Source organism: Rhinoraja longicauda, chromosome 6 (assembly GCF_053455715.1).
Source record: "Rhinoraja longicauda isolate Sanriku21f chromosome 6, sRhiLon1.1, whole genome shotgun sequence".
Taxonomy (NCBI): domain Eukaryota; kingdom Metazoa; phylum Chordata; class Chondrichthyes; order Rajiformes; family Arhynchobatidae; genus Rhinoraja; species Rhinoraja longicauda.
This window is the reverse complement of record NC_135958.1, coordinates 77,592,517-77,618,772: the sequence shown is the minus strand read 5'-3', so window position 1 is coordinate 77,618,772 and position 26,256 is coordinate 77,592,517. Positions and strand designations below refer to the sequence as shown.

The following is a 26,256-nucleotide window of genomic DNA, read 5'->3' as shown; positions in this document are numbered from 1 at the left end:
CGAAGTGTTGCAAATCTTTGGAGTTGTCTTTGGAGAGCAGTGGAGGTTGAGTCATTATGTTCGGAGTTGTGATAAGAGTCTGAAGAAGGGTCTTGACCTGAAACATCACCTATTCCTTCTCTCCAGAGATGCTGCCTGACCTGCTGAGTTACAACAACATTTTGTGTCGATGAAGGCGAAGATGTTTCAGTCACAGCTGCGCATTTCCACATCAACCCTAGGCTGCACCAAGATCAGATCCAGACGCTCAGTAGACCAGAGTGTGCGGGACTGCGATACGATCAGCTGAGGAGAAATGTGTCCGAAAGAACAAACTGTCCTGATCAGACCTGACCACATCGGTCAATGATGAACGAACATGTTCTGCAACAAGACCTTAGTGCTGGTACGGGTCCACCACTGATTTCCCAGCACCCTCGGTTCCAGAGCCTTGTTGTTTTATCCATTTTGTCAGAACAACAGAGGTCACATAATAATGATACAACAATACACCTCTGACCCACTAATTATACCCCTCCCGTGTCTCTAAAGCCTTGGCCGCAGTGGGCAAATTCGACCCGCGGAAGTCCCGATGAAGTTGAGATCAGCCGTCTTATCCGGCCAAGGTGCCACATTTCTGGGGGGACTTCCGGGGAGGGGGGAGGGGTCATGGATCAAGTGCGCTTTTGTAATTTTGTCCGGATTAAAGGTGGTGCCGGTCCACCAGTTGCCTGAAAATCAGCGGTGGACACATCTAAAGTGCATGCAAAGAATGTATACGACATGGTCCGCACTGATTGAAGACATCCGGCTACCTACATGCAACCGATCAGATCTCTGAAATGTACCACAGCTTTGGGGGGGGGGAATTCTAGGGGCAGATGTTTTACTGCAGTTGTAATGTTGGAGTACTAAATATGCCTGTCAAACCAATTCAAGCACTCACTAGCATTCCTCTCATTCCCTCCCTCACTGCTTCCCATATATTGCAGGTTGCAGCTGACCTAATCCCACCACTTCACTGCTGCTTACACTTAATTCAGGTGAGCTGGCTGATCTTCCAGTGATTTGATTTTTGCCCAAATTAAATCAGTTTAGTTTAGATTAGTTTAGTTTATCGTCACACGTGCCGAGATGCAGTGAAAAGCTTTTGTTGCGTTTTGACCAGCCAGAGAGGAAAGACGACACATGATTACAATTGAGCCCTTTGTAGTTTATCAATAGACAATAGGTGCAGGAGTAGGCCATTCGGCCCCTCGAGCCAGCACCGCCATTCAATGTGATCATGGCTGATCATTCTCAATCAGTACCCCGTTCCTGCCTTCTCCCCATACCCCCTGACTCCGCTATCCTTAAGAGCTCTATCTAGCTCTCTCTTGAATGCATTCAGAGAATTGGCCTCCACTGCCTTCTGAGGCAGACAATTCCACAGATTCACAATTCTCTGACTGAAAAAGTTTTTCCTCATCTCCGTTCTTATCGATACGTGATAAAGGAATAACGTTTAGTGCAAGGTCAAGCCAGCAAAGTCTGATCAAAAATAGTCCGAGGATTAATCCCTTATAGGCTGCCAGCACATGTATTGCACGAGGTCAACACCTCTTGAGCCTCAATTAGGAGGAGCTGCAATCTGTCAAGCAACCACTTGAAAACACTTAGGATGCCAAGCAACGAAAGCAAAAATTATTTAGTAACTTTAAGAAGATCCAATTCCATAGAATGTTCACCTCCTCTCCCCCCCCCCCCCGCCCCCCCATAACCTAGAAAATGCAAACATTCTCAATTAGCAACTAAAAAAATAAGCGCTTACAAAAACATCTCCATGCGGATGCTGCTTGGAGAGAAAGATATTGGAAATTCTTCCAAATAGCAGTCCCAACAGAAATCAAAGCACTAAAAATCCAGGTGTTTCAAGAGAACTTAAATTATATTGTAAATTTCCCCAGTGTGGGACGAATAAAGGAATATATTATTATTCCCAATACATTAAAGATAGACACAAAATGCAGGAGTAACTCAGCTGAAGACTGAAGATGGATCGTAACCTGAAACGTCACCACCAATCCATTTTCTCCAGACACTGCCCGACCTGCTGATATACTCTAGCACGTTGTGTCTATCTTTTCATGTATTGTCATCAGGCAAGAGGTACAGAAGTGTGAAAACGCATACCCCCAGATTCAGGGACACTTTCATTCCAATTTTTATATATTTACGGTCATAAATAATAGGAGCAGAATTAGGCCATTCAGTCCATCAAGTCTACTCCACCATTCAATCGTGGCTGATCTATCTCTCCCTCCTAACCCCATTCTCCTGCCATCTCCCCATAACTCCTGACACCCGTACTAATTAAGAATGAATCTATCTCTGCTTTAAAAATATCCACTGACTTGGCCTGCACCGCCTCCTATGGCAAAGAATTCCACAGATTCACCACCCTCTGACTAAAGAAATTCCTCCACCTTGCTAAATGAACGTCCTTTAATTCTGAGGCTATGGCCCTAGACTCTCCCACTAGTGGAAACATCCTCTCCACATCCACTCTATCCAAACCTTTCACTATTCGGTATGTTTCAATGATGTCCCCCCCTTATTCTTCTAAACTCCAGCGAGTACAGGCCCAGTGCCGTCAAATGCTCATCATTTATTACCTCAAAGGGGCGGCATGTATATTTTCACACAAGTGTGGTATGTATGAGGAATGAAGAAATCAGAGGAAATGGCCGAGGTATACAATAATATCATTTAATAGACCATTAGCTGGGTATTTGAATAGGAAAGTTTTAGAGGGATAATGGGTCAAACGCAGGCAAATGGAACTAGCTTAGAAGAGCATCTTGAGATCAGTGTGGAAGAGTTCAGCCAAAGGGCCTGTTTCCGTGCTGTGTGACTCTATGACTGTGTAGTTTTACTGATTGTAAAACCAAGACATTTTTTCAACAAAAATCACAATGCGGAAGATAAAAAGATGACATGCCACAAGAAAATGACCACTTTGGAATGCAAAAAACAAAAATCCATGCATTACTCATTCTTCACCCTCAGGATTCATGTTACCTAAACACATTGGTATGTGACAAAGATTCATAATACTGGTGAGATATATATATGTATATTTGTTAGTAGTTTATTGCTCCAAGGCAAAATTAACATTTCAATATATACTGCATTTAACAAACAAATGGAGACATAAGAAACTGCAGATGCTGGAATCTTGAGCAAAAAAAAACAAAGTGCTGGAGGAACTAAGCAGGACAGGCAGCATTTGTGGAAGGGAATGGACAGATGGCGTTTCATGTCAGGTCTTTCCTTTAACTGATGGAGTGGGTATGGGGGGGGGGGGGAGGGAGAAACCTGGAAAAGGAGGAGGGGGTAGGGCTGTGCCTGGCAAATGATAGGTGGATACAGGTGAGAGGGGGTGAATGGGAAATGGGTGGATAAAGTGTTTTGTTTAGATTAGACATACGGTGCAGAAACGGGGCCCTTCAGCCCGCCACGTTCACACCGACCAGCGATCCCCGCACACTAACACCATCGTGCACACACTAGGGACAATTTACAATGATACCAATTAGCCTATAAACTTGTATGTCTTCGGAGTGAGAAAGACTAAAGATGAGAAGGAGGCAAAAGGATGTCAAATAAGGAAAGGCACTCGTTCACCTATTCAGTCACTTACTCCAGCAATCACTCCCCTCAACTGTATCCACCTATTACTTGCCAGGTTTTGGCACACCCCCACCGCATTTTCCTGCTACCCGCCTCCATTCCATCAATCTGAAAAAGGGTCCCAACCTGAAATATAGCGTCCATCTCCTACATTCATTTGTTTTTTGTTTAACAAAATTATGTTATGCTATTCCTTTAATTTTATATGACATCCGCTTTTCAAAACTCAGCACACAAAACACTTCCTAACTTAAAGGATTGAATGGGTGGTTAATCTCACGAGACTATAGTTGAGTATTATTAGGTTTTTTAAAATAATGGACATCAGTATCCTCTCTTACAGCAAAATGTAGAAACAAAGAACTGCAGATGCTGGTTTATATCAAAGATAGACACAAAGTGCTAGAGTAACTCAGCGGGTCAGGCAACATCTCTGGAGAAAAGGGATAGTTGACGTTTCAGATCGGGGATGAAGAAGAGTTAATTTTTCTCGTTTTTCTCCAGAGATGTTGCCTGACCCGCTGAGTTACTCCAGCACTTTGTGTTCAACCTCCCATACATCATCTCCTTCCTGTAGAGTTTAGGTGACCTGACCCACCTTGTTCAGTATTCTATACCATAAGGTGAACCATTTCTATCGCTTTGATTCTGCCATCCCTTGAATGCCACAACATAACGATTTCTACCCTCTAATTGCTCTGACACTAAGAAATATAATTTGTTAAAACACCTCAGAGGGCATAATACATAAAAGATTCCAGGAAAAAAGAGTTCTTTATGGTGCTGTTTTGAAACCTGTAATTAATTCGGGATCAAAAAATTGGCGAGCCAAACCATTATTTAGAAAACACTTCAGTTGTGGTTTCAATACAACTGTTCGTGATTATAAATACATGATTCACACTCAAGATATCTTTAGCAAAAATTCTAAAGTCATTGCAGGATCCAGAAAGTAAATTGAACAGAATGCAACTCAAAGAATAATCTCACATGGTAACGCAGCATTGGAGTTGCTGCCTTACTGCACCAAACACCCGGGGTCGATCCCGACTAAGGTGCTGTCTGTGCGGAGGTTGTACGTTCTCCCCGTGACCTGCGTGGGTTTTCCCTGGGGGCTCCGGTTTCCTCCCATACTCTCGAGACGTACAGGTTTTGTAGGTTAATTGGCTTGGTAAAATTGTAAATTGTTCCTAGTGTGCGTTAGGATAATGTTAGTGTGCAGGGTTCGCTGGTCGGAGCGGACTCGGTGGGCCGAAGGGCCAGTTTCCACGCAGTATCTCCAAACTAAATGAAATCGAAATCCAGAAGATCACATCTTCAGTTGCACTAGCTGCATTGCACAAAAGAATTTCACTGTACCTAGGTACATGTGACAAGAAAGTACCATCATCATAACTACACAATCTCACCAACGATATATCATAGCGTTTGCTTTCCATTTCTCTTCTTCGTTGTAAATGTTATCTGCATAAATAATCTCACTAAGCTAGATCCTAACTGCATTGAACATTTCCTACAAACCCCTGAGTTTTATTTTGGTACTTCTTTCATTCCCTAAGATTTACAATTGTCCAGGTTAACTTTCATCCGCCATTCCTTTGTCCAATTTCCCACTTGATCGTAACCTTCTTTGCTGTCTACTGCACCACCAACCTTGGTGCCATATCCGTATTTACTAATCATGCCACCTCCATCCTCATTCAAATCATTAATATATATGACAAACAACAGAGGAGCCAGCACCAATTCTTGTGAGACACCACTGCTCTCAGACCTCCCATCTAGACAAACAACTCTCCACAACCAGCAAGCCAATTTTGTTTTCGTGGAGAAACAAGGAATTGCAGATGCTGGTTTACAGAAAAGGCCACAGAATGCTGGAGTAACTCAGCGGGCCAGGCAGAACTCTCTGGAGAACATGGATAGATGATGTCTCGGGCCTGGACCCTTCTTCAGTCTGAGAAATGCTGCCTGACCCGCTGAGTTATTCTGGCACATTGTGTCCAATTTTATACCCAATTGTTTATCTCACCCTAGGTCCCAGATCTATCACCTTCTGAACCTGCCTACCATGAGTGACCTTGTCAATGACCTTGCCAAAGTCCATGTCCAAGTCCGCTGTGCCTGCCTTTCTGCATTTCCTGGCTTCGTGTGCCCTGCAAAAGCGTGCGCATAACCTTATTTCAATCACCAGTTATCTTTTCACCCTTAACACTCAAAAGGTTAATTTGCCTTCACATTAATTGCAAACTTTATCTACGGTTGGCAACTCAAAGAGTTAATGCTTCGCAATGCAGACTTGTTGATACATTTTGTAATTATTTTTCTCCCTCGCTACCAAAAGCCGCCACAGGTTAGTTCCACTGATGGCGGCCACTGTCCAGTCGCTCACACGATCACTGTGCATGTACGAGCCTCAGACAAGGAGTATCTGTGAATGACTGCAGAGGGCACCACAGTCTAGCCCGACCTTCCTCTTGCCCTTTGTACAGGCATGCACGATTCAGCAGGGGTCACTACACACCAGTTGGAAGGAGCATTCCCCCCCCCCCCCCCCTACCCTTCAAGTGCCAAAGTTAAGTATAACACCACTTCTGCTTTAGACACAAAATGCTGGAGTAACTCAGCGGGACAGGCAGCATCTCTGGATAGCAGGAATGGGTGACATTTTGGGTCGAGACCCTTCTTCAGACACGACCCAAAATGCTACCCATTGCTTCTATCCAGAGATGCTGCCTGTCCCGCTGAGTTACCCCAACATTTTGTGTATACCTTTGGTGTAAATCAGCATCTGCAGTTCCATCCTACACACCACTTTCCCCAGCTGGGATCCTACAAATCAGAAGACTGAGTTGAAAACATTGAACATTTCAACATAAAATGAGCTGCCCATTGTTTTAATGTGACACAATGTACTGGAGTAACTCTGTGCTGCTTTCACTAGTGGGAGAGTCTAGGACCAGAGGCCATGGCCTCAGAATAAAAGGATGTACCTTTCGAAAGGAGATGAGAAGGAATTTCTTTAGTAAGAGGGTGGTGAATCTGTGCAATTCGTTCTAATAGACAACTGTGGAGGCCACGTCAATAGATATTTTTAAGGCTGAGATTGATAGATTCTTGATTAGTTTAGGTGTCAGGGGTTATTGGGAGAAGGCAGAGAATAGGGTTGAGAGGTAAAGATAGATCAACCATGATTGAATAGCGGAGTAGACTCGATGGACTGAATGGCCTAATTCTGCTCCTGTAACTTATGAACTCAGCGGGTCCAGCAGCATCGCTGGAGAAACATGGAACTGCAGATGCTGGTTAATGCATGGTGGAGCAGAGGTAGAGTTGCTGCCTTGCACTGCCAGAGACCCTGGTTTGTGGGCAATAACCTAGGTTATAGGTTCTCCTACAGGAGGAAACCCTCTCCATAACCATCCTATCAAGACCATTAGATACAAGATACAAAGAATTTATTAGCCAAGAATGTAAGAACATACAAGGAATTTGATTTGCCATACTGTCATACCAAAAAGGCAGCAAGACACACAACTATATAAAAATTAACATAAACGTCCATCACAGCGCACTGTGATGGAAGGACGGCGAATCTTAAAATCAAATCGCTCATCATTCGTCTACATTCCAACAGATTCAAGTCTAGCCTGTCCGTCCACTCAATAAAACCCCATCCCATTCGGGAAGGAGTGCAGTGCCTCGAAGGTGGAGGGGGCCGCTGGAGGCCCGGCAAGAGCCTCGGCCTTGGCTGGACCGAACACCGCTCCAAGAGGCCGAGCGCATGGACTGGACGTGGCCTGCAGCGATGGAGGACACCGCCGCTGTGCTTAGCCAGGCTGACTCTGCAATGCCGCCAGGTCAACCGGCTTTCATGGTCATGGTCATGGTCAGTCATGGTCATGGTCAGTCATGGTCATGGTCGGTCATGGTCATGTCATGGTCAGTCCAGTCAAGGTCATGGTCAGTTATGGTCAAGGTCAGTCATGATCATGGTCAGGGTGTCATGGTCAGTCATGGTCATGGTCAGTCATGGTCATGGTCAGTCATGGTCAGTCATGGTCAGGGTCAGTCATGGTCATGGTTATGGTCATGGTCAGTAATGGTCAGTCATGGTCAGGGTCATGGTCAGTCATGGTCAGTCAGGGTCATGGTCAGTCATGGTCATGGTCAGTCATGGTCAGGGTCATGGTCGGGTCAACGGGCTTTCATGGTCATGGTCAGCTGGAGACTATGATACTGTCCCAGTGTACTACTGCTATACACTTCTACTGTTTCAGAGATGTTTATCTAAGATGTATCTAAGTGCTTATGGATAGTTATACTTGTACTGAACTGTATATAACAATGAATTTCACTGTACCTTGGTATATGTGACAAATAAGGTGCCACTGATCCATTCTATTAGTCTGGTACCTAACTGACAAATTCCAACATATTGTACCCATTCTTCAACAAGACCACCAATATTGTATATAATCCTCCAGATGTGGTCTCGCCTCTGCCCTACATAACTGATGCATGCATAACTTCCCCACTTTTATATTCAATTTCCCTCATAACAAAGGATAACATTGTTCCTTTTCCTAATTACTTTCTGCGTCTGAATACCATTTTTTTGTTTCGTGAATCAAGCCTGCCGATACCAGATCCTTCTCTATTTCACTTTGTTGCAATCTCGCACCATTTAATTAGTGTAATATGCTATTCAGAAAAAAATGCTGCCAAAGTGAATGATTTCACTTTTCCCCATGTTGCCGCCCGTTTGTGTAGGAAGGAACTGCAGATGCCAAAGATAGACACCAAGTGCTGGACTCAGTGGCTCAGGCAAGAGCCTGTGGAGAAAAAGGATGGGTGACGTTTCAGGTTGGTATCGTTCTTCAGACTGGAAGTAAAGGAGGTGTGGGAAACTGGAGGTAGGAAAAGCCCAGAACAAATCAGGGCTGGCAGTAGATGACCAAGGAAGGGTGGTGGAGCCCATAATGACCCATTGGTAAGAAAAGACCATTTGCCAGATCTTTCCTCGCTTACTCTGCCCAGTCGCAGTGTTTCTTCATCACAAAACTGGGTATTAATCACACAACTGAATGGCAATGCTACTGTAGTATTCTACCCACTGCACCATCATTTGTTTGCCACATGTAGTTAAGACAAGAATAACTACTAGAGGAGGGTTGCTATTAAACTGGAAAGGGCGCAAAAAAGATTTACGATGATGTCACCAGGTCTGGAGAGTTTGAGTTACAAGGAGAGGATGGATCGGCTGGGACATTTTTCCCTGGAACATAGAAGGCTGACCTTTGAGGTTTATAAAGTCACGAGGGGGATAGATAAAGTGAATAACCACAATCTTTTCCCCAGGGTAGGGGAGTCTAAAACTAGTGAGCATAGGCTTAAGGTGAGAGGGGAAAGATTTAAAAGGGATTTGAGGAGCAATGTTTTCACACAGAGGGTGGGTGGTGTGTACTTATATCTTAACTGCAATTTTTGGAAAGAACATTCAATCAGAATTTGGCATTAAAACTATTTCAGAGACAAGGCTAGTCAAAAGGAAATGACTGAAACTAAACACCAGTTTTAAAAGCCTGTGGTTCAAAGAGGAAGGCAGAGGTTGTGGATGCCAAAACCAAACATAACTATCACATCACACTTGTTAGAAAAGATGACATCTGCAAAGAAAAAGATTTCTCTTGGAACTGAAGGTGTTTAGACTTAAATAGTAACTGCAAGAATCAAAGGGCCTAGCACAATTGAAGTAGCTTGTTAATACAAATTAAGCAACCAGAAAAAAATACTGAGCACTGCTACACACGATTAAAGCGGAGATCGACAGGTTCTTGATTAGTAAGGGTGTCAAAGGTTACAGGGACAAGGCAGGAGAATGGGGTTGAGAGGGAAAGATGGGTCAGATATGAATGAATGGCGGAGTAGACTCGATGGGCCGAATGGCATAGTTTACTTTATTTTAGGCTTTAGAGATGCAGCGTGGAAACACTGCTTTTCGGCCCACTGAGTCCGAGCCAACCAACGATCATCCTACACACTAATCTACACACACTGGGGATAATTTGTTTTACAACTTACGGAAGCCAATTAACCTACAAATCCTGCACGTGTTTGAAGTGTGGGAGGAAACCGGAGCATCCGGAGAAAACCCACGCAGTCACAGGGAAAATATACAAACACCGTAAAGGCAGCACTTGTCAGGATCAAACCCGGGTCCCTGGCGCTGTGAGGCAGCAACTCTACTGCTGCACCACCGTGCCGAGGTCAGGATGGAACCTGGGTCCCTGGCGCTGTGAGGCAGCAGCTCTACCATTGTGCCACTGTGGTGATCCTTTCTGCTCCTATGACTTATGTGGATGGAAGTTTTCAAATAAACATCTAATTTCTTACCATTGGGGATGATTGAACCGTTTTCGATTTCTTTGGGTGTGGCGGACCAGCCGTAGAAGAAACGGATGCTGATGCCCTCAATGGTTCATTGGTGGTAAACTGATGGCTGCATGCTTCTGACTGCTCAAGCTGCAGATCACCCAGTGGAATTTCATGATGGACTGGACTTTGAGTTTGTTCTTTGGACAAGGTACTGGCGTCTGGCTCAGGAGTGGGAACTGGTCCAGGAGTAACAGGGTTTTCTGCGCTGGGACTTGGCTTTTCTGATGGCTCTGACCTGATCTCTTCCGTTGGCGATTCCTTCCCACCCTCTTTCCCTTGGGAAGTGGCTTCAACCTCTTCAGCCTCCTTACTTGGTTCTCGAGTCAAGTCCTTTTGTTCTACGACTGCTTCCCCGGTTCCGCTCGAGTTAATTTCTCTGATCAGCTCTTTGGGGTTAGAATCATCCACAGAACGAACAGAGTCCGACTTAGCTGGAGATCCATCAACCTCAATCAACACAGTGCTGGATTTATTCACTAGTTGCTCGTCAGATGATGTTGCCAAATCCATACGTTCATCTTGTCCATCCACACTGGGTTTCTTCAAAACATACCTTTGTGAAAGAATAACATGGATATAAAGTCCAATCATATATATAGCATAGTGAACCACACAAACTGTTTATTTCATATTATATGCTCCAAATTAACTAATGTAGCAAGGAAAAGAGAAATCACTTTTAACCTGTAGGAAAAAAAACTGCAGATGCTAGTTAAAATCGATGGTAGACACAAAATGATGGAGTAACTCAGCGGGTCAGGCAGCATCTCGGGAGAGAAGGAATGGGTGACGATTCGGGTCGAGACCCTTCTTCAGACTGAAGGGTCTCGACCCAAAACTAAACCCATACCTACTCCAGCATTTTGTGTCGATCACTTTTAACCTGTTCGGTGCCACCCCTGAGTATAGTCGGGTCATGGCCAATAGTGAAAAAACTTGGCAGTGAACAGATTAAAAAGCTGTACATTAAAGCATTTGATGCAGTTCTACTCAGCTAGGAAAGCTATTTATTAAAAAGTGTTGGTGCTGCATTAAAACACCACTATTTAACATGTTAACAAACTTAAAAAACAAGTTAATTAACCGATATTAGGCAGTCACAGTCACCTAGCATGGAAACAGGCTCTTCGGCCCATCTTCTCCCTGCCGACCAAGGATCGAACCTGGGTCTCTGGTGCTGTAGGGCAGCAACTCGATCACTGCGCCATGTATCTGTCCAAATGTCTTTTAAATGTTGTTATGGTCCCTGCCCCAACGACCTCCTCTGGCAGCTCGTTCCATATACTCACCACCTCTGTGCGAAACATTTGCCCCTTTGGGTTCCTATTAAATCTTCCTCCTCTCACCTTAAACCTATGCACTCTGCTTTTTGATTCCCCTACTCTGGGGAATAGACTCTGTGCATCAAAGGGTCTCGACCCGAAACGTCACCCATTCCTTCTCTCCTGAGATGCTGCCTGACCTGCTGAGTTACTCCAGCATTTTGTAAATAAATACCTTCGATTTCTACCAGCATCTGCAGTTATTTTCTTACACTACCCAATCTAATCACTCAATACACAATCTTGACCTGATGCTTGATCAAGTGGCCAGAAGTTCAGGCTGCAGTGTTAAACTTGGGCTTTAAGCTGCTAAACAAGCCTGGAGTTCTCTCAACATACTGGCCAGCATTCCTGTCGTAACCAACATTGTGAAAAATAGATCGGCCGATCATTCAGCACACTGCTATTTGTGGTATCTTCCTGTGTTTAAAATTGTAGCCATGCTTCCCTAAAATAACACTCACCATTACAAAGTAACTGATAAGTTTCTATAAAAAAGATTGCACATCTCCCTTTCCTTCATTTCCACGCAATGCATACTATTGACACAACTGCCTTTGCAGGCACTATCGCAACATTTAAACATTTAGACAGGTACATGGATAGGACAGGTTTAGAGGGATATGGGCCAAATGCAGGCAGGATGGACTAGTGTAGATGGGACATGTTGGTTGGTGTGGGCAAGTTGAGCCAAAAGGGCCAACGGTAGTGTTACTGCCTTACAAAACCAGAGACCCGGGTTCAATCCTGACCTTGTACGGAGTTTGTATGTTCCTCCTGTGACCGTGCGGGTTTTCTCCAGATGCTCCGATTTCCTTCTACACTCCAAAGACATACTGGTTTGTTGGTTAATTGGCTCTGGTAAGTTATAAAATTGTCTCTGATGGGTGTAGGTAAGTGTACAGAGTGATCGCTGGACTTGGTAGGCCGAAGCCTGTTTCTGTGCTGTATCTCCAAAGTGAAAAGCATTCCTCAGAGAACTGTGCAGGCAGAACTATTTACCATCTTTTAACCATTTTTTGCCCGTTTCAAGTTCTGATTAAAGGTTCAAGGTACGATTTTTGGCAAAGCGATAGCTAATATAGGCAAGTTTGGAAAAAGTTCACTTGCCAAGCAAAATATTTTTCTCACACTGATTTAATTTGAAACTTTTTACTGCTCTTGACACATCTTTTTGGACTATTAACTGATGAACTATTTGAGAAGGACTTTGTTTTGATTTGGATATGTATGGGTGTCAGGGGTTATGGGGAGTAGGCAGGAGAATGGGTTAGGAGGGAGAGATAGATCAGCCATGATTGAATGGCGGAGTAGACTTGATGGGCCGAACGGCCTAATTCTGCTCCTATTACTTATGACCTTATGGCAGAGAAAGATTTCTAATCAGCAAGGGTGTTGACCAACCATGAACCTGTTGAATAGAGGAGTAGTTCAATCTTCCACATGATCATGAAAAAAATCTTTGGATATTGAATTATGCCAATCCTTCAATCTCTACCAGAGTCAGAGAGAGATGCAACACAGAAGCAGGCCCTTTGGCCCACTAAATCTGTGCTGATTTACTTGGTCGGTTGGTTGGTTGCCAATAGCTGCAATAATTCCATTGATCCTTCTTCCCCATTCTCATCCACTCTCCACAGATTCTACCACTTGGTGGGGGCTATTCACTGTGGCCAATTTCACCGATCAACCCCCCCCCCCCCCCCCACCCCATCATCTTTGCGATGTGCAAGTAAGAAAACTGGAGCATCCGACAAGAAACCAAAGTGATCACAGAAAAAAATGGACTAGACCATCTGCCGAATTCTTGGTTGCAATGCACTTTTTTTTTTTAACCTTGACGACAAAATGCAATTTTGCTGCTGTGAATTGAGCAGTGGTTACATTTCAGGGTTAAACTATGATCACACAAATGCTATTTTGCAATTCCTATAAATGAATTCAATTAACCTAGTAATTGGAAATCTATTGCTTGGAAAAAAAACATTAAGCTGTCCGAATAAATCATAATAAACTTAGCAAGCCTGCCTGATTCATTACTAGTTCACACTACATCAGTGGATCTGAAGTGACCTTACAAGCCACTCAACTGTTAAAACAAAAAAAAAGCCATGAAACATATGCCATCTGAAGAAGTGTTCCAACCCGAAATGTCACCTGTCCATATTCTCCAGAGATACCAACTAACCCGCTGAGTTACTCCAGCATTTTGAGCTCTCTGCCGTCTTAATAAGATGGCCTATCACCGCTTTCTGGCACAACCAGTGGAATAAAAAGCACCCGTTCCAGCTCCCTCACATATTGAGAACAAATTTAATTTATTTAATGATATTTAATTTGTTCTCTGTTATAACTCAAAAGAATTATGACTTCAGAAATTATATTCAACCTTGAAATGTTAGCAGAAAGTAAAATACGATGCTTTCAAGAATTTGTACTGAACATTTAATTGCATTCCACCTGCCATTTGAAGTATATAATTCGTTCCAAGGGTGTCAAGAATCGAGACTTTCCTTTAATACATTCCATATGAGGATATCAAACAGTAAAATGAGGATTACGCAAAAAACATATGTAATCAATTACTACTTTTCAAAACAGGTTGGTTTACTTGAAAGCACGTCGTAAGAACAAACCTCATTTAAGAGCAAGTCTTCCCTCCTCACACCTCAATGATTAAGACTACACTAGTCTTCTGTTAGATGTACAGCACTTCACTTATAAACATGTTTTTCTTCAAGCTATGCAAACCCCCTTCAGCATTTTTGCATTATTTTATCCTTTATTGCAGGTCAATGTCAGTTACCTTTGGTCATCTAAAAACAAATAACATGGTTTTTGAAAGGAGATTATTTGAATAATTTCATTTCAAGAAATTAGGATTAAAAAAAAATGTAAACAAAATATCTTGATAACTTTGTGTAGGAAGAAACTGCAGATGCTGGTTCAGATAAAGAAGGGCTCCGACCCGAAACGTCACCTGCTCCCCCCCCCCGCCCGAGTTACTCCAACACTTGGTGTGTCTATCTTGACAACTTGACCTACTATTTAACATTTGAATTTTATCCAGCAGCCGCTTGAGTATGATGCTTCAGATTAGTTTATTGCCACATTCACTAGGGTGCAATGAAAGTCCTTGTTCACATATTCATAAAGAAAACAGTATGTATAGAAACAACGATGAACTCAAAGCAGCAGAATGGTGCAAAGACTGTTGTGCAATCTGAGATAGCGTAACAACAATTACTCAAGTGCAATAGCGGAATAACCACATGAGGTGGAGTGAAGAGTAAGAGTACGTGACAGCACATGCAGATCTGTCTGAAAGGAGAAAGATAAAGCGGAAGATCCAATCAAAATAATGTCTCATTTAAGGATCGCCATCAGAAACATAACATTGTTCTCTTTACAAGCGATCCTGCAGATTATTTACAACATTTCCCCATTTGACTTCAGACTAGGGTGGCATGTTGGCACAGTGGGAGAGCTGCTGCCTTAGAGTCAGAGGCCCGGGTTCGATCCTAACTATGGGTCCTGTCAGTACTGATGTTGTACATTCGCCCTGTGCCACGTGGGTTTTTTCCGGGTGCTCCAGTTTTCTCCCACACTCCAAAGACGTGCAAGTTTGTCGGCTAATTGGCTTCGGTAAAAATTGTATATTGCCCTTAATGTGTAGGATAGTGTCGTGTACAGGTGTGATTGCTGGTCAGCTCAGAGATGGTCCGAAGGGCCAGTTTCTACGTCAAACTCTCCATGGTCGAAACTAATCACATCTCTCTCATGTATTTTGACTGATTCTTACAATCAAAAGAAAAAATCTTGGCCATTGCATTTTAGTTATAAATAGTGACTATTTATAACAAATAGGATCACAGATTTAACATAGCATTCACTCAAATGCTGATCCGGAAGGACACTTGTCTTACCTAATTATGGCACTACCATCAGTGAGTCCAATTGACTTTAAGGTGGTTTTCTTCAATGCAGATTCTCCAGCTATCTGAAACAGACACAGAATGAAAGAATATATACACAAAAAATATAAAACAAAAATCTATTTAGTTCTGATGTGCAAATCATATTTCAATATAACTTCTGCACAACACAGTTATGGACTTTATGGACAGTTTAAGTTGAAGGTAACCAGACACTTTCTTTCCCCATTCCTTGCCCACCGCCTCTCCTTAAAGACATGGGCCCTCAGATGGAGGAGGGGGGGGGAGGGGGAGAGGGGGGGAAGAGAGGGTGCTGCACCAATTTCAGTAGAGGTTTGGGCCCAACGGGTCCACTTGGTCTAGTATCCTTGTAGATCTTTTGAGATCAGTGCCTTGACCATTAAAAAGGTAACCGACCTAGACCCAACTTTTTCTTTTGGCAGGGAAAGGTGATCATGGCACAGAAACAGGCAGATTAAACTGAGATATAGTTGAGTCATGATCTAATGAAATAACAATGAGCCTAATGGACTTAAAGGGCTAAATAATCAACTCTTTAGAGAGGCAAATTGGAGCAGAAATTATCCAACTGAAGGACAAGTTCATTGTTACAGAAATAACAATCAACATAATAGCAAATTCTTTAGACTTTGGAGATATAGCGCGAAAACAGGCCAAACGGCCGAGTAAATCCATGTCGGCCAGCAATCACTCCGAACAGTAGCACTATTCTACTTGCCCGGGACAATTTACAATTTTCACCGAAGCCAATTAACCGACAAATTCGCATGTCCTTGTTTTGGGGGAGGAAAGTGGAGCACCCGGAGGAAACCCGTACGGTCACAGGGAGAACGTACAGACCGCACACATAGTCAGGATCGAGCCAGGGCCTCTGGCGCTGGAAGGCTACAACTCTACCACTGCGCCACCCCAGTCAAATTCCCTGTCGGAGCCCAAGTCTGAGTCAGGATGGGAGGCTGCACTACGTTTAGACTCAATGGCCAGGAATGGGAATGAAATTGATTCCATCCGGCTTCATGCGAAAGGAATTTTCCTTCAATGCAATAATGTCAAACATATTATGTGTAACATTAATATTTAAGCAATGGCTCAGCATCATTTGATGAATCAGCACACCATCACTTTGGCCACCCATGATTTTAACAGCCATGTCTCAGAGGTCTTAGAAAGAAACCAGTTATAAAGCCTGCAAACCAAAACTTTGAAACGTGGTTTCAAGCATTTCTTCCCTATAAATCACTTCTTTATAGCTTAAAAGTTATTACTTCTAAGTACACCTTGACAGAAATGTAATGTCTATTGGTTTATTATTGTCATGTGTACCAACACAGTGGAAATCTTTGCTTGCGTGCTGTGATACAACCCAACAGTATGCACTTTCCATAGTGCATCTGTAGAACTCTGTAAGAGTCATTGGAGACATGCAGAATCTTCTCTATCTCCTGAGGAAGGAGAGGTGTTGTGCCTTCTCAGTTGTCACATCAATTAGGTTGGTCCACGACAGATGATTGGTAATATTAACACCAGAGGAATTGAAACTCTTAAGGATAGCGGAGTCAGGGGGTATGGGGAGAAGGCAGGAACGGGGTACTGATTGAGAATGATCAGCCATGATCACATTGAATGGCGGTGCTGGCTCAAAGGGCCGAATGGCCTCCTCCTGCACCTATTGTCTATTGTTAAACCATTTCAGTTTCTGTTATCTTTAACATGTCGATCAGATGGGTCACTTCTGCGGCACTAACAGCAACAAATTGACAGAACATCCAGGTTTGCAAGTAGCAGCTAAAGACTCTGAAATTGTCCTTGTATTTGAGAAACTATCACCAACACAGTCTTCCAGAGTCATGTTAATGTACTGTAAATTAATGTCAAAATATTAATTTGCCTGTATCTGCAGACTTGATTGCTGGTCCTTCCACATGTAAATTACGTAAGCTTTCCTCATACAGTACTTGCTCACAAAATAACTCAAGTTCATAAAAGATAGGAGCAGAATTCGGCCATTCGACCCATCAAGTCTACTCTGCCAATGGGTGACGTCACCCATTCCTTCTCCCCTGAGATGCTGCCTGACCTGCTGAGTTACTCCAGCATTTTGTGAATAAATACCTTCGATTTGTACCAGCATCTGCAGTCATTTTCTTACACTATCTCTCCTTCCCAACCGCATTCTCCTGCATTCTCCCCATAACTCCTGACACCAGTACTAATCAAAGTTGACATATCCAATTCAAAACAAAACACTTCTCAAATAGTTCAAAGCATCAGTTAATAGGAAGCACTTTTAAAAAAGATGTGTCAGGAGCAACAAAAAGTTTAGAATTAAATCAGCGCTAGAAAAATATTTTGCTTGGCAAGTGAACTTTTTCCGAACTTGCCTATATTAGCTATTGCCTTGCCAAAAATTGTTCCTTGAACTTTCAATCAGAACTTGAAACGGGCAAAAAAATATTTGCAGTGTAGATTGAGTAGAAATGAGTTGGGCAGAGTCAATCTGCCTGAGAACTACCATGCCTACAAAAGCAGGTCAAAGACTGGGGACTGTGGCGGCAAATGATTCATCTCCACACTCCCCATGGTCTTCCACCATCTACAGGTCAGAAGTCACTCTGTGTGAAATACTCAGCTCCTGTGTGGGCAAGTGCAGTTTCAACCACATGAAGGAACTCAACAGCAGCCAAGACAAAGCAGCTGACTTGACTGGCACTCAATCTAACAGCGTGGACATTCGCATCTTCCAGCACCAGAAGATCACACGGTTCTCACCGTCCGCAAGATTCACTGCAGCACTTTGTCAAGACTTCCTGGATGCACCACCCAAAAAAAACACAACGTCGATCAGGAAAAGGACAGTAGGTGCAGGAAAACAGCACCATCTGCAGTTCTCTTCAAATCTGCACACTATCCATGCTCCTTGTAATCTTGTCTATGTGCCTGATGCTGCTGACAGTAAGGTCTTTCACTGCACCTGTACGTCACCATACTTGTGCATATGGCAATAAACTTAATTTCCTTCCATCAGGTTCCTCCTCATCCTCTTCCTATCTGAGGACATACACTCTACAAAAAACAGGTTTACATCACCCATTCCTTCTACCCAGAGATTCTGCCTGTCCCACTGAGTTACTCCAGCATTTTGTATCTATCTGGTGTAAGCCAGCATCTGCAGTTCCTTGCCACACAGGTTTACTTACAGGTGTCAGTGATAATGCTCACCTTGGCTTATTTCTCATGCCTAGACATTGGCCTTTAGATTCCTACCTTAGCCTACATGTTGAATCAAATATTGTACTGACAGATGGATCAGCAGTTTCCGCACTTGGAGTAGAACTCCAAAGTAATATTTCTTTGTTGGAGGAACAGAGTTTTAATCCTGGCCAGATGCTTCGAGGTGTCAACATCGCACCTAATACAAGTCTATTGAACGAGCCACAGGAGCGGTGTAGTACAGCTCCAGACAGTGCATTTGTTTACATTGGCTGAAGCCTTTGAGTTGTTTGGCCTTAAACCTTTTCAATTTGAGCTCAAAAGGTTTGAAGGAAGAGCAGATCCTGCAACAATCAAACCCAGCCAAAATTCATCCCTCAAGCAACACAACCAAAAAAATATTTAATCTTTTATCATATTTGCAGTATTTGGGACTTTGCTGTGTTCAAATTGTTTACTCCATTTGGCTGAAAATCAACAAGTTCACTGACTCCGAAATGCCTTAGGACAGAACATGAAAGGCAAACGCAAGCCTTTCTTTCTCAGAACCATTGCAAGATATGAAGCAGGAACTTCAAAGCTGGGGCAGTATCTGAGGCAGTATCTTCCATGCCAGCGACAGTTCATCTCCAGGATGTCTCAGCGTTTAAAGAATTTTGAGTTCAAAGCCGAGGCTCCCCTTTCAAAATACCTACATTCCACCTCCTTCCAGGACCTATTACACATTTCTATCAGTAATTCCATAAGTAGTTTCAACATTGGTCGATGACATTAACAAAGTTCTGGCAGCTTCATAAAATTGTAAGATGTTTACAACTCTGGCAGCTGCCATTCTGCCCGTCATGTCCATGCTGGCTCTCTCCCCAAGCAACTTTTCAGACTTTTCTCCGTAATGTTGCAAATTCTTCTCCGCTATCTGTTTATCCCAAACCTCTCTTGAAGGCAACAATACATCCTGTCTTCGCCTCATCTGCAGGCAGTACTTTCCAATTCCAATCATACTCTGTGTGAAAGTTATTCCTTGTGTCACTTAATACTAAAATCGAACAAGCAAGAATATTTTGAGAGTGAGACGGCGACAGCTTGAAAAATATTTTAAAAATAACCTGCAGATGTTAGAAATCTGAAATGAAAACAAATTGCTGGAAACGTTCTCCTGAACAAAAATTGCCCCTTCACTGTGCCTTTGATGCTAACATCATACTAGTTCATACTGGGGAAGTTGAAATCACAGGTAGACACAAAATGCTGGAGTAACTCAGCGGGTCAGGCAGCATCTCGGGAGAGAAGGAATGCGTGACGTTTCGGGTCGAGACCCTTCTTCAGACTTCTTCAGTCTCGATCCGACACGTCACGCATTCCTTCTCTCCCGAGATGCTGCCTGACCCGCTGAGTTACTTTGTGTCTACCTTCGATTTAAACCAGCATCTGCAGTTTTTCTCCTTACACAAGTTGAAATCACATACCACTATAACCCCAGTTTGTTGGCATGTATTTGTGGGATTTGTCTACATTTCTACTCCTAAAGCTCTTGCTAACCAGAATCTAATGGACAATATCAAGGCATCAAAAATAGGTAAGAGGGATTTCTTTGAGGTTAACAAAATGTTCACCCTCTTCGGGTTCCTAGACTAAGGCCTAACTTGAAGGTCCTTCCAGGATATCCTCCATCATCATTGCAGTAATGGACGGACTCCTTATAATCAATGCTGCAATAACCTGCATATGTTAGAAATCTGAAATAATACAAATTGCTGGAAAACCTCCTGTCGAAAGTGAACAATTAACTTTCGATTAAAGCCAAAAAAAAACGTTGATGTCAAAAATCTAAAAACAGAAAATGCTGAAAATACTCAGCAGGTCATCAGAGGTCGAAGGGGCTACGACTTGAAACATGAACTCTGTTTCTCATCCCACAGATGCTGCCTGACCTTCTGGTTATTCTCAGCCCTTTTGTTTTGTATTTGTGTTAACTTTTCAGGTCTGGAATCCTTCAGGGGGTATGGGGAGAAGGCAGGAACAGGGTACAGTTTGAGAATGATCAGCCATGATCACATTGAATGGTGGTGCTGGGTCAAAGGGCCGAATGGCCTACTCCTGCACCTTTTGTCTATTGTCTATTGTCTATCATAACAAAAAATGACAGCATTAGACTGGCAAAAGTCTTTGCACAAGTCAATATCCAGCAATAACTTGCAATTTAAACAAATGTTGGCAGCTCTACGCACACTCCAGGCGCAAATCACCATCAGGAAGATGGTAGTAAAGGTATGATTCACTGATTGGTGACCCTCGGGCTATCCTTGATCGGACTTGGCTGGCTTTACCTGCACGAAACATTATTCCTTTATCATGTATCTATACACTGTAAATGGCTCGATTATAATCATGCATTGTCTTTCTGCTGACTGGATAGCATGCAACAAAAACATTTAGTTGTATCTCGGTACACGTGTCAATAGGCTAAACAGAAACTGAAAACTGAAACTGACCTTCAGAAATCAGCTCAAACAGCTATAAAACTAACATAAAATGTTTTTACACATTTTATTCTGATATTATTGCAGCAAAAAAAAAAGCACATCTAGTAAAAAGTACTTTCCGCTGCCTGCTTTGAAGGTCGGAGAGCTATAAAGGGATTCTTCTGTAGCTCTGGAAAAGACCAGATTACAGTTACTTGAACAACAATTTGAAAAAGTTTTCATGTCTATATTTATTACGTCAAGTCAAGTCAAGTTTATTTGTCACATACATATACAAGATGTGCAGTGAAATGAAAGTGGCAACGCCTGCGGATTGTGCTAAACTACAAAACACAATAGAATTATTTTCTTTTAACACAAAAAATAAATGAATACAGTAAATTGAATTAGTCCCTGGTGATATTAGAGTTAACAGTCCTGATGGCCTGTGGGAAGAAACTCCGTCTCATCCTCTCTGTTTTCACAGCGTGACAGCAGAGGCGTTTGCCTGACCGTAGCAGCTGGAACAGTCCGTTGCTGGGGTGGTAGGGGTCCCCCATAATGTTGCTGGCTCTGGATCTGCACCTCCTGATGTATAGGTCCTGCAGGGGGGCGAGTGCAGTTCCCATAATGCGTTCAGCCGAACGTAATACTCTCCGCAGAGCCTTCCTGTCCTGGGCAGAGCTGTTCCCAAACCAGATTGTAATGTTTCCAGACAAGATGCTTTCTACAGCCCCAGAGTAGAAGCACTGAAGGATCCTCAGAGGCACTCTGAATTTCCTCAACTGACGTTAAGGCATCTTTAAACAAAATTCCAAGGGTTTATGGGCGGCACAGTGGCAGAGTTGTTGCCTTACGGCACCGGAGACCCGGGTTTGATCTTGACTCCGGGTGCTGTCTTCACGGAGTTTGCATGTTCTTCCTGTGACCACATGGGTTTTCTCCGGGTGCTCCGGTATCCTCCCACCCTCCAAAGATGTAGGTTAATTGGTTCCTGTAAATGTAAACTGTCACTAGTGTGTTTAGGATAGCACTGGTGTACGGGGTGATCGCTGATCGGCACACTCTCAGTGGGCCAGCGGGCGTATATCCACACGGCATCTCTAAAGTCTGAAGGTTTGACCAAGCCAGCCTAGAATCTTCAGTGCGAGTTAATATTCTTGACAAAGGGGGAAATGCGCCCATTTCTTCACATTCGCTTGCCTGGATTCTCACAGCTCATTCAAATGGCCGTTGATGTAAAAACTAAAGACCTCGGAGTGCCTCGAGTGCTCACATGTTATGGGAAACAATTCACATTATCGGTGGGAGCACAGACTCCCAGACATTATGTCGTAACTAGAAAGGCCTTTTTCCGTGTTGTACAGCTCGACCACTATGAGTATTTGGGTCGCCAAAGTTTCAAAGTGCAGGTAATTGAGATTTAGTTTAGTTTGGAGATGCCACGTGGAAACTGACCCTTTGGCCCTCTGAGCAGGGGCGCAGTGCTGCCGGACGGAGCTCACTGGAGCGCCGCTCCGGCACCTCTGTAAAGAAAAGCCAAAATAAACAACGGGGAACTTTAACTAGCGGAGAATTTAGCAGCGGCCACACCAGCACCAGTGACAGCTCCAGCACCTGAAAAATTACCACTGCAACACTGACTCTGACCAGCGATCCCCGCTCATTAATACTATCCTACACACACTAGGGACCATTTACAATGATATCAAAGCCAATTAACCTACAAACCTGTACATCTTTGGAATGTGGGAGGAAACCGGAGATCCCAGTGAAAACCCGCGCGGGCAGAACTTACAAACTCCGCATGGACAAGCCCCCGTGGTCGGGCTGGAACCCAGGTCTCTGGCACTGTAAGGCAGCAATCTAACGCTGCGTCACCAATATAGATGAGCATTTCATAGTTAGTGTGGACAGTGTGAAAAGCCCAATTCGGTGTTGCACGACTTTAGACAATAAATTCTATGCGTAAATGGGCCATCTTCTTTGCTCCTTCCTTCAGGAAAAGTGTAGCAGCAGATAATGAATCAGATGAATGTTCACAATAATGTGACGATAAGTGCACGGTGATAATTTGTAGACAGTACCTAATTATTAAAAAGCAGGAAATTCTTCTTACTTACCTCATCTCTCATATAAACGCAGACTGGAATAGCTTCCAACAGCTGCTGATCAGCAACCCTGACAAAAGAGGAAAAAAACTGTCAACATTTGATCTTGAACAGAGCAAAAATATTCATCACCTTGGTGTAGGGAGCACTCATGATTAAAAGGTTTAAGAGCAAGGAGGTTCTACTGCAGTTGTACAGGGCCCTGGTGAGACCGCACCTGGAGTATTGTGTGCAGTTTTGGTCTCCTAATTTGAGGAAGGACATTATTGCTATTGAGGCAGTGCAGCGTCGGTTCACCAGGTTAATTCCCGGGATGGCGGCACGGACGTATAATGATGAAAGAATGGGTCGACTGGGCTTGTATTCGCTGGAAATTAGAAGGATGAGAGGGGATCTTATAGAAACAGATTAAATTCTTAGAGGATTGGATAGGTAGATGCAGGAAAAATGTTCCCCATGTTGGGGGAGTCCAGAACCAGGGGGTCACAGTTTAAGAATAAGGGGGAGGCCATTTAGGACTGAGATGAGGAAAAACTTTTTCACCCAGAGAGTTGTGAATCTGTGGAATTCTCTGCCACAGAAGGCATTGGAGGCCAATTCACTGGATGCTTTCGAGAGTTAGATTTAGCTCATGGGGCTAAGGGAATCAAAGGATACGGGGAAAAAGCCGGAACAGGGTACTGATTTTGGATGATCCGCCATGATCACATTGAACGGCGGTGCTGGCTCGAAGGGCCAAATGGCCTACTCCTGCACCTATTTTCTATGTTTCTATGTCAATAAAAATATCGTGAACCCTTAAGTCTTTTCACTGTGTTTTTTTTCCAGAGGTCAACAGCACACAAATTTTAATTTGATCCACGAAAGCATGCCTTGGGTAACCCAGTTGCAACTGCTAACATGTAACTATAAGCAGCTGTTAACATCTTCACACTCAAGGCACACTCCAGATGCTTATCCATCTGCCGCAAGCTGAGAGGTGTTGACAGTAAACACAGCATATAGGGAGGCCGCAGCACTCTGTGGTGTCACCGCCACTGCCAAGATGAAAGTGAATTAAACCTCACCTGACTTTGGATATGGTGCTCTGTTTGATCATTTTAGCACCATCTGTGGCCAAAGAATATGGTTCCAAATTGTTGACCACACTGATTTTAATTAAGTGCAGTGCAAATCCAACAAGCTTGGCTGGCAATTCAGTGATTTTCACTCACTTTCATCTACAGGGGCAGCACAGTGGCGCAGCGGTAGAGTTGCTGCCTTGCAGAGACCCGGGTTCAATCCGGACTGCGGGTGCCGTCTGCCACGGTGGCGCAGCGGTAGAGTTGCTGCCTTACAGCGAATGCAGCGCCGGAGACTCGGGTTCGATCCTGACTACGGGTGCTGTACTGTACGGAGTTTGTACGTGACCTGCGTGGGTTTTCTCCGAGATCTTTGGTTTCCTCCCACACTCCAAAGACGTACGGGTTTGTAGGTTAATTGGCTGGGTAAATGTAAAAATTGTCCCTAGTGGGTGTAGGGTAGTGTTAATGTGCGGGGATCGCTGGGCGGCGCGGACCCGGTGGGCCGAAGGGCCTGTTTCTGCGCTGTATCTCTAAAAAAATCTAAAATCTGTACGGAGTTATTCCCGTATCATGTATGTACATTGTGAATGGCTCGATTGTAATTGGTGTCTTTCCGCTGGCTGGTCAGCATGTAACAAAACCTTTTCACTGTAGTTTGGTACACATGACAATAAACTAAACTGAACTGAGTCTGCACGTTCTCCCCAGGACCTGTGTGGGTTTTCTCTGGGTGCTCCAGTTTTCTCCGACGTAGGAGGCAACAGGACGCACAGGTGTGTAGGTTAATTGGCTTTGGTAAAATTGTAAATTGTCCCCAGTGTGTGTAGGATAGTGTTAGTGTGCGGGGATCGCTGGTCGTTGGGGACGCGGTGGGCCGAAGGGCCTGTTTCCGCGCTGTATCTCTAAACTAAAAAAAATAGTCTTTGTCAATTCTAAGAAAATCAAGTAGACTGTAAATGCCTATCGAGGCAGCGCACCAAAATTTTCTTCTGAAAAAACGACTATTATTTTATTAATAGACAGGTACACCTTTTCATACCATTAATTTCTCTCTCCCCTGACTCTCAGTCTGAAGAAGGGTCTCAAACTGAAAAGTCACCTATACCTTTTCTCCAGAGATGCTGCCTGACCCGCTGAGTTACTCCAGCACTTTGTGTCTAATTCGATGTAAACCAGCATTTGCAGGTCCTTCTTCCACCCGTCCCCATCTGTCAAGTTCGTTCAGTACGCCATCAACTAAAACACAGTGTTCGAATACCTTCAGAAAGATATCCCACCCCCAATATGCTGATGGAAAGTCGTTGAATATGGAGCAAGCTAGAATTAATACTTTCAACCTCTCTCCAGAGTTAGAGACAAAAACAGGGTAGAATTCTTCCCGAATTACCTCTAAAGATACAAGCATAAAACATGGTGAATATTGTGGGCTGGATCTCGAACAAGGATGAGAGGGTACAGGAAGGAGAATGCGAGTGAAAAATGAAAGTGCACCAACGCCTCATGGTGTCAGGACAACAACGTCCTCAATATCAGCAAGACGAAGGAGCTGGTTATTGACTTCAGGAGACAAGGTAGTGTACACAGCCCAGTCACCATCAAAGTTGCAAAATTGCAGAGAGTCGAGAGCTTCAAGTTCCGAGGCACAAATATCACCAATAATTTGTCCCTGACCAAGCACACTGAAGCTACGACCAAGAAAGCACACCAACTCCTCCACTTCCTCGGGAGACTGTGGTATTTGGCATGTTTCCACCAACTCTTATCAGCTTCTACAGATGCCCCATAAAAAGCATTCCGTTGGGGTGCATCACGAGCTTGGTTTAGCAACAACTCTTCCCAAGACCACAAGAAACTGTGTTGACTCCAATCTTCATTTCATGCTGCCTCAAGAAAGAAGACAACATAATCAGACCATTGTTTCACCCCAGTCATTCCCTCTTTTGTCGGACAACAGATGCAAAAGCTTGGAAGTATGTATCACCAGACTCAGGGACAGCCTCTTCCACACAGCTACTGAATGGTCCTCCCATCAGCTAGAGTGT

The 26,256-nt window shown here is 43.7% G+C and overlaps 1 protein-coding gene across 2 annotated transcripts in view; it reads right to left on the bottom strand.

Annotated features, from left to right (window-relative positions):
• The window catches only part of aspscr1 (ASPSCR1 tether for SLC2A4, UBX domain containing), a 175,065-nt gene that overhangs the window by 101,465 nt on the left and 47,344 nt on the right, over nucleotides 1–26,256 (bottom strand). For both annotated transcript variants that reach the window (XM_078401392.1, XM_078401391.1), the window contains exons 5-7: nucleotides 23,163–23,220; nucleotides 15,338–15,411; nucleotides 10,048–10,642 (exon numbers count right to left, since the gene is read on the bottom strand). In XM_078401392.1, coding sequence (XP_078257518.1) covers nucleotides 10,048–10,642; nucleotides 15,338–15,411; nucleotides 23,163–23,220 — 727 coding nt within the window. The remainder of the gene's footprint in view (nucleotides 1–10,047; nucleotides 10,643–15,337; nucleotides 15,412–23,162; nucleotides 23,221–26,256) is intronic.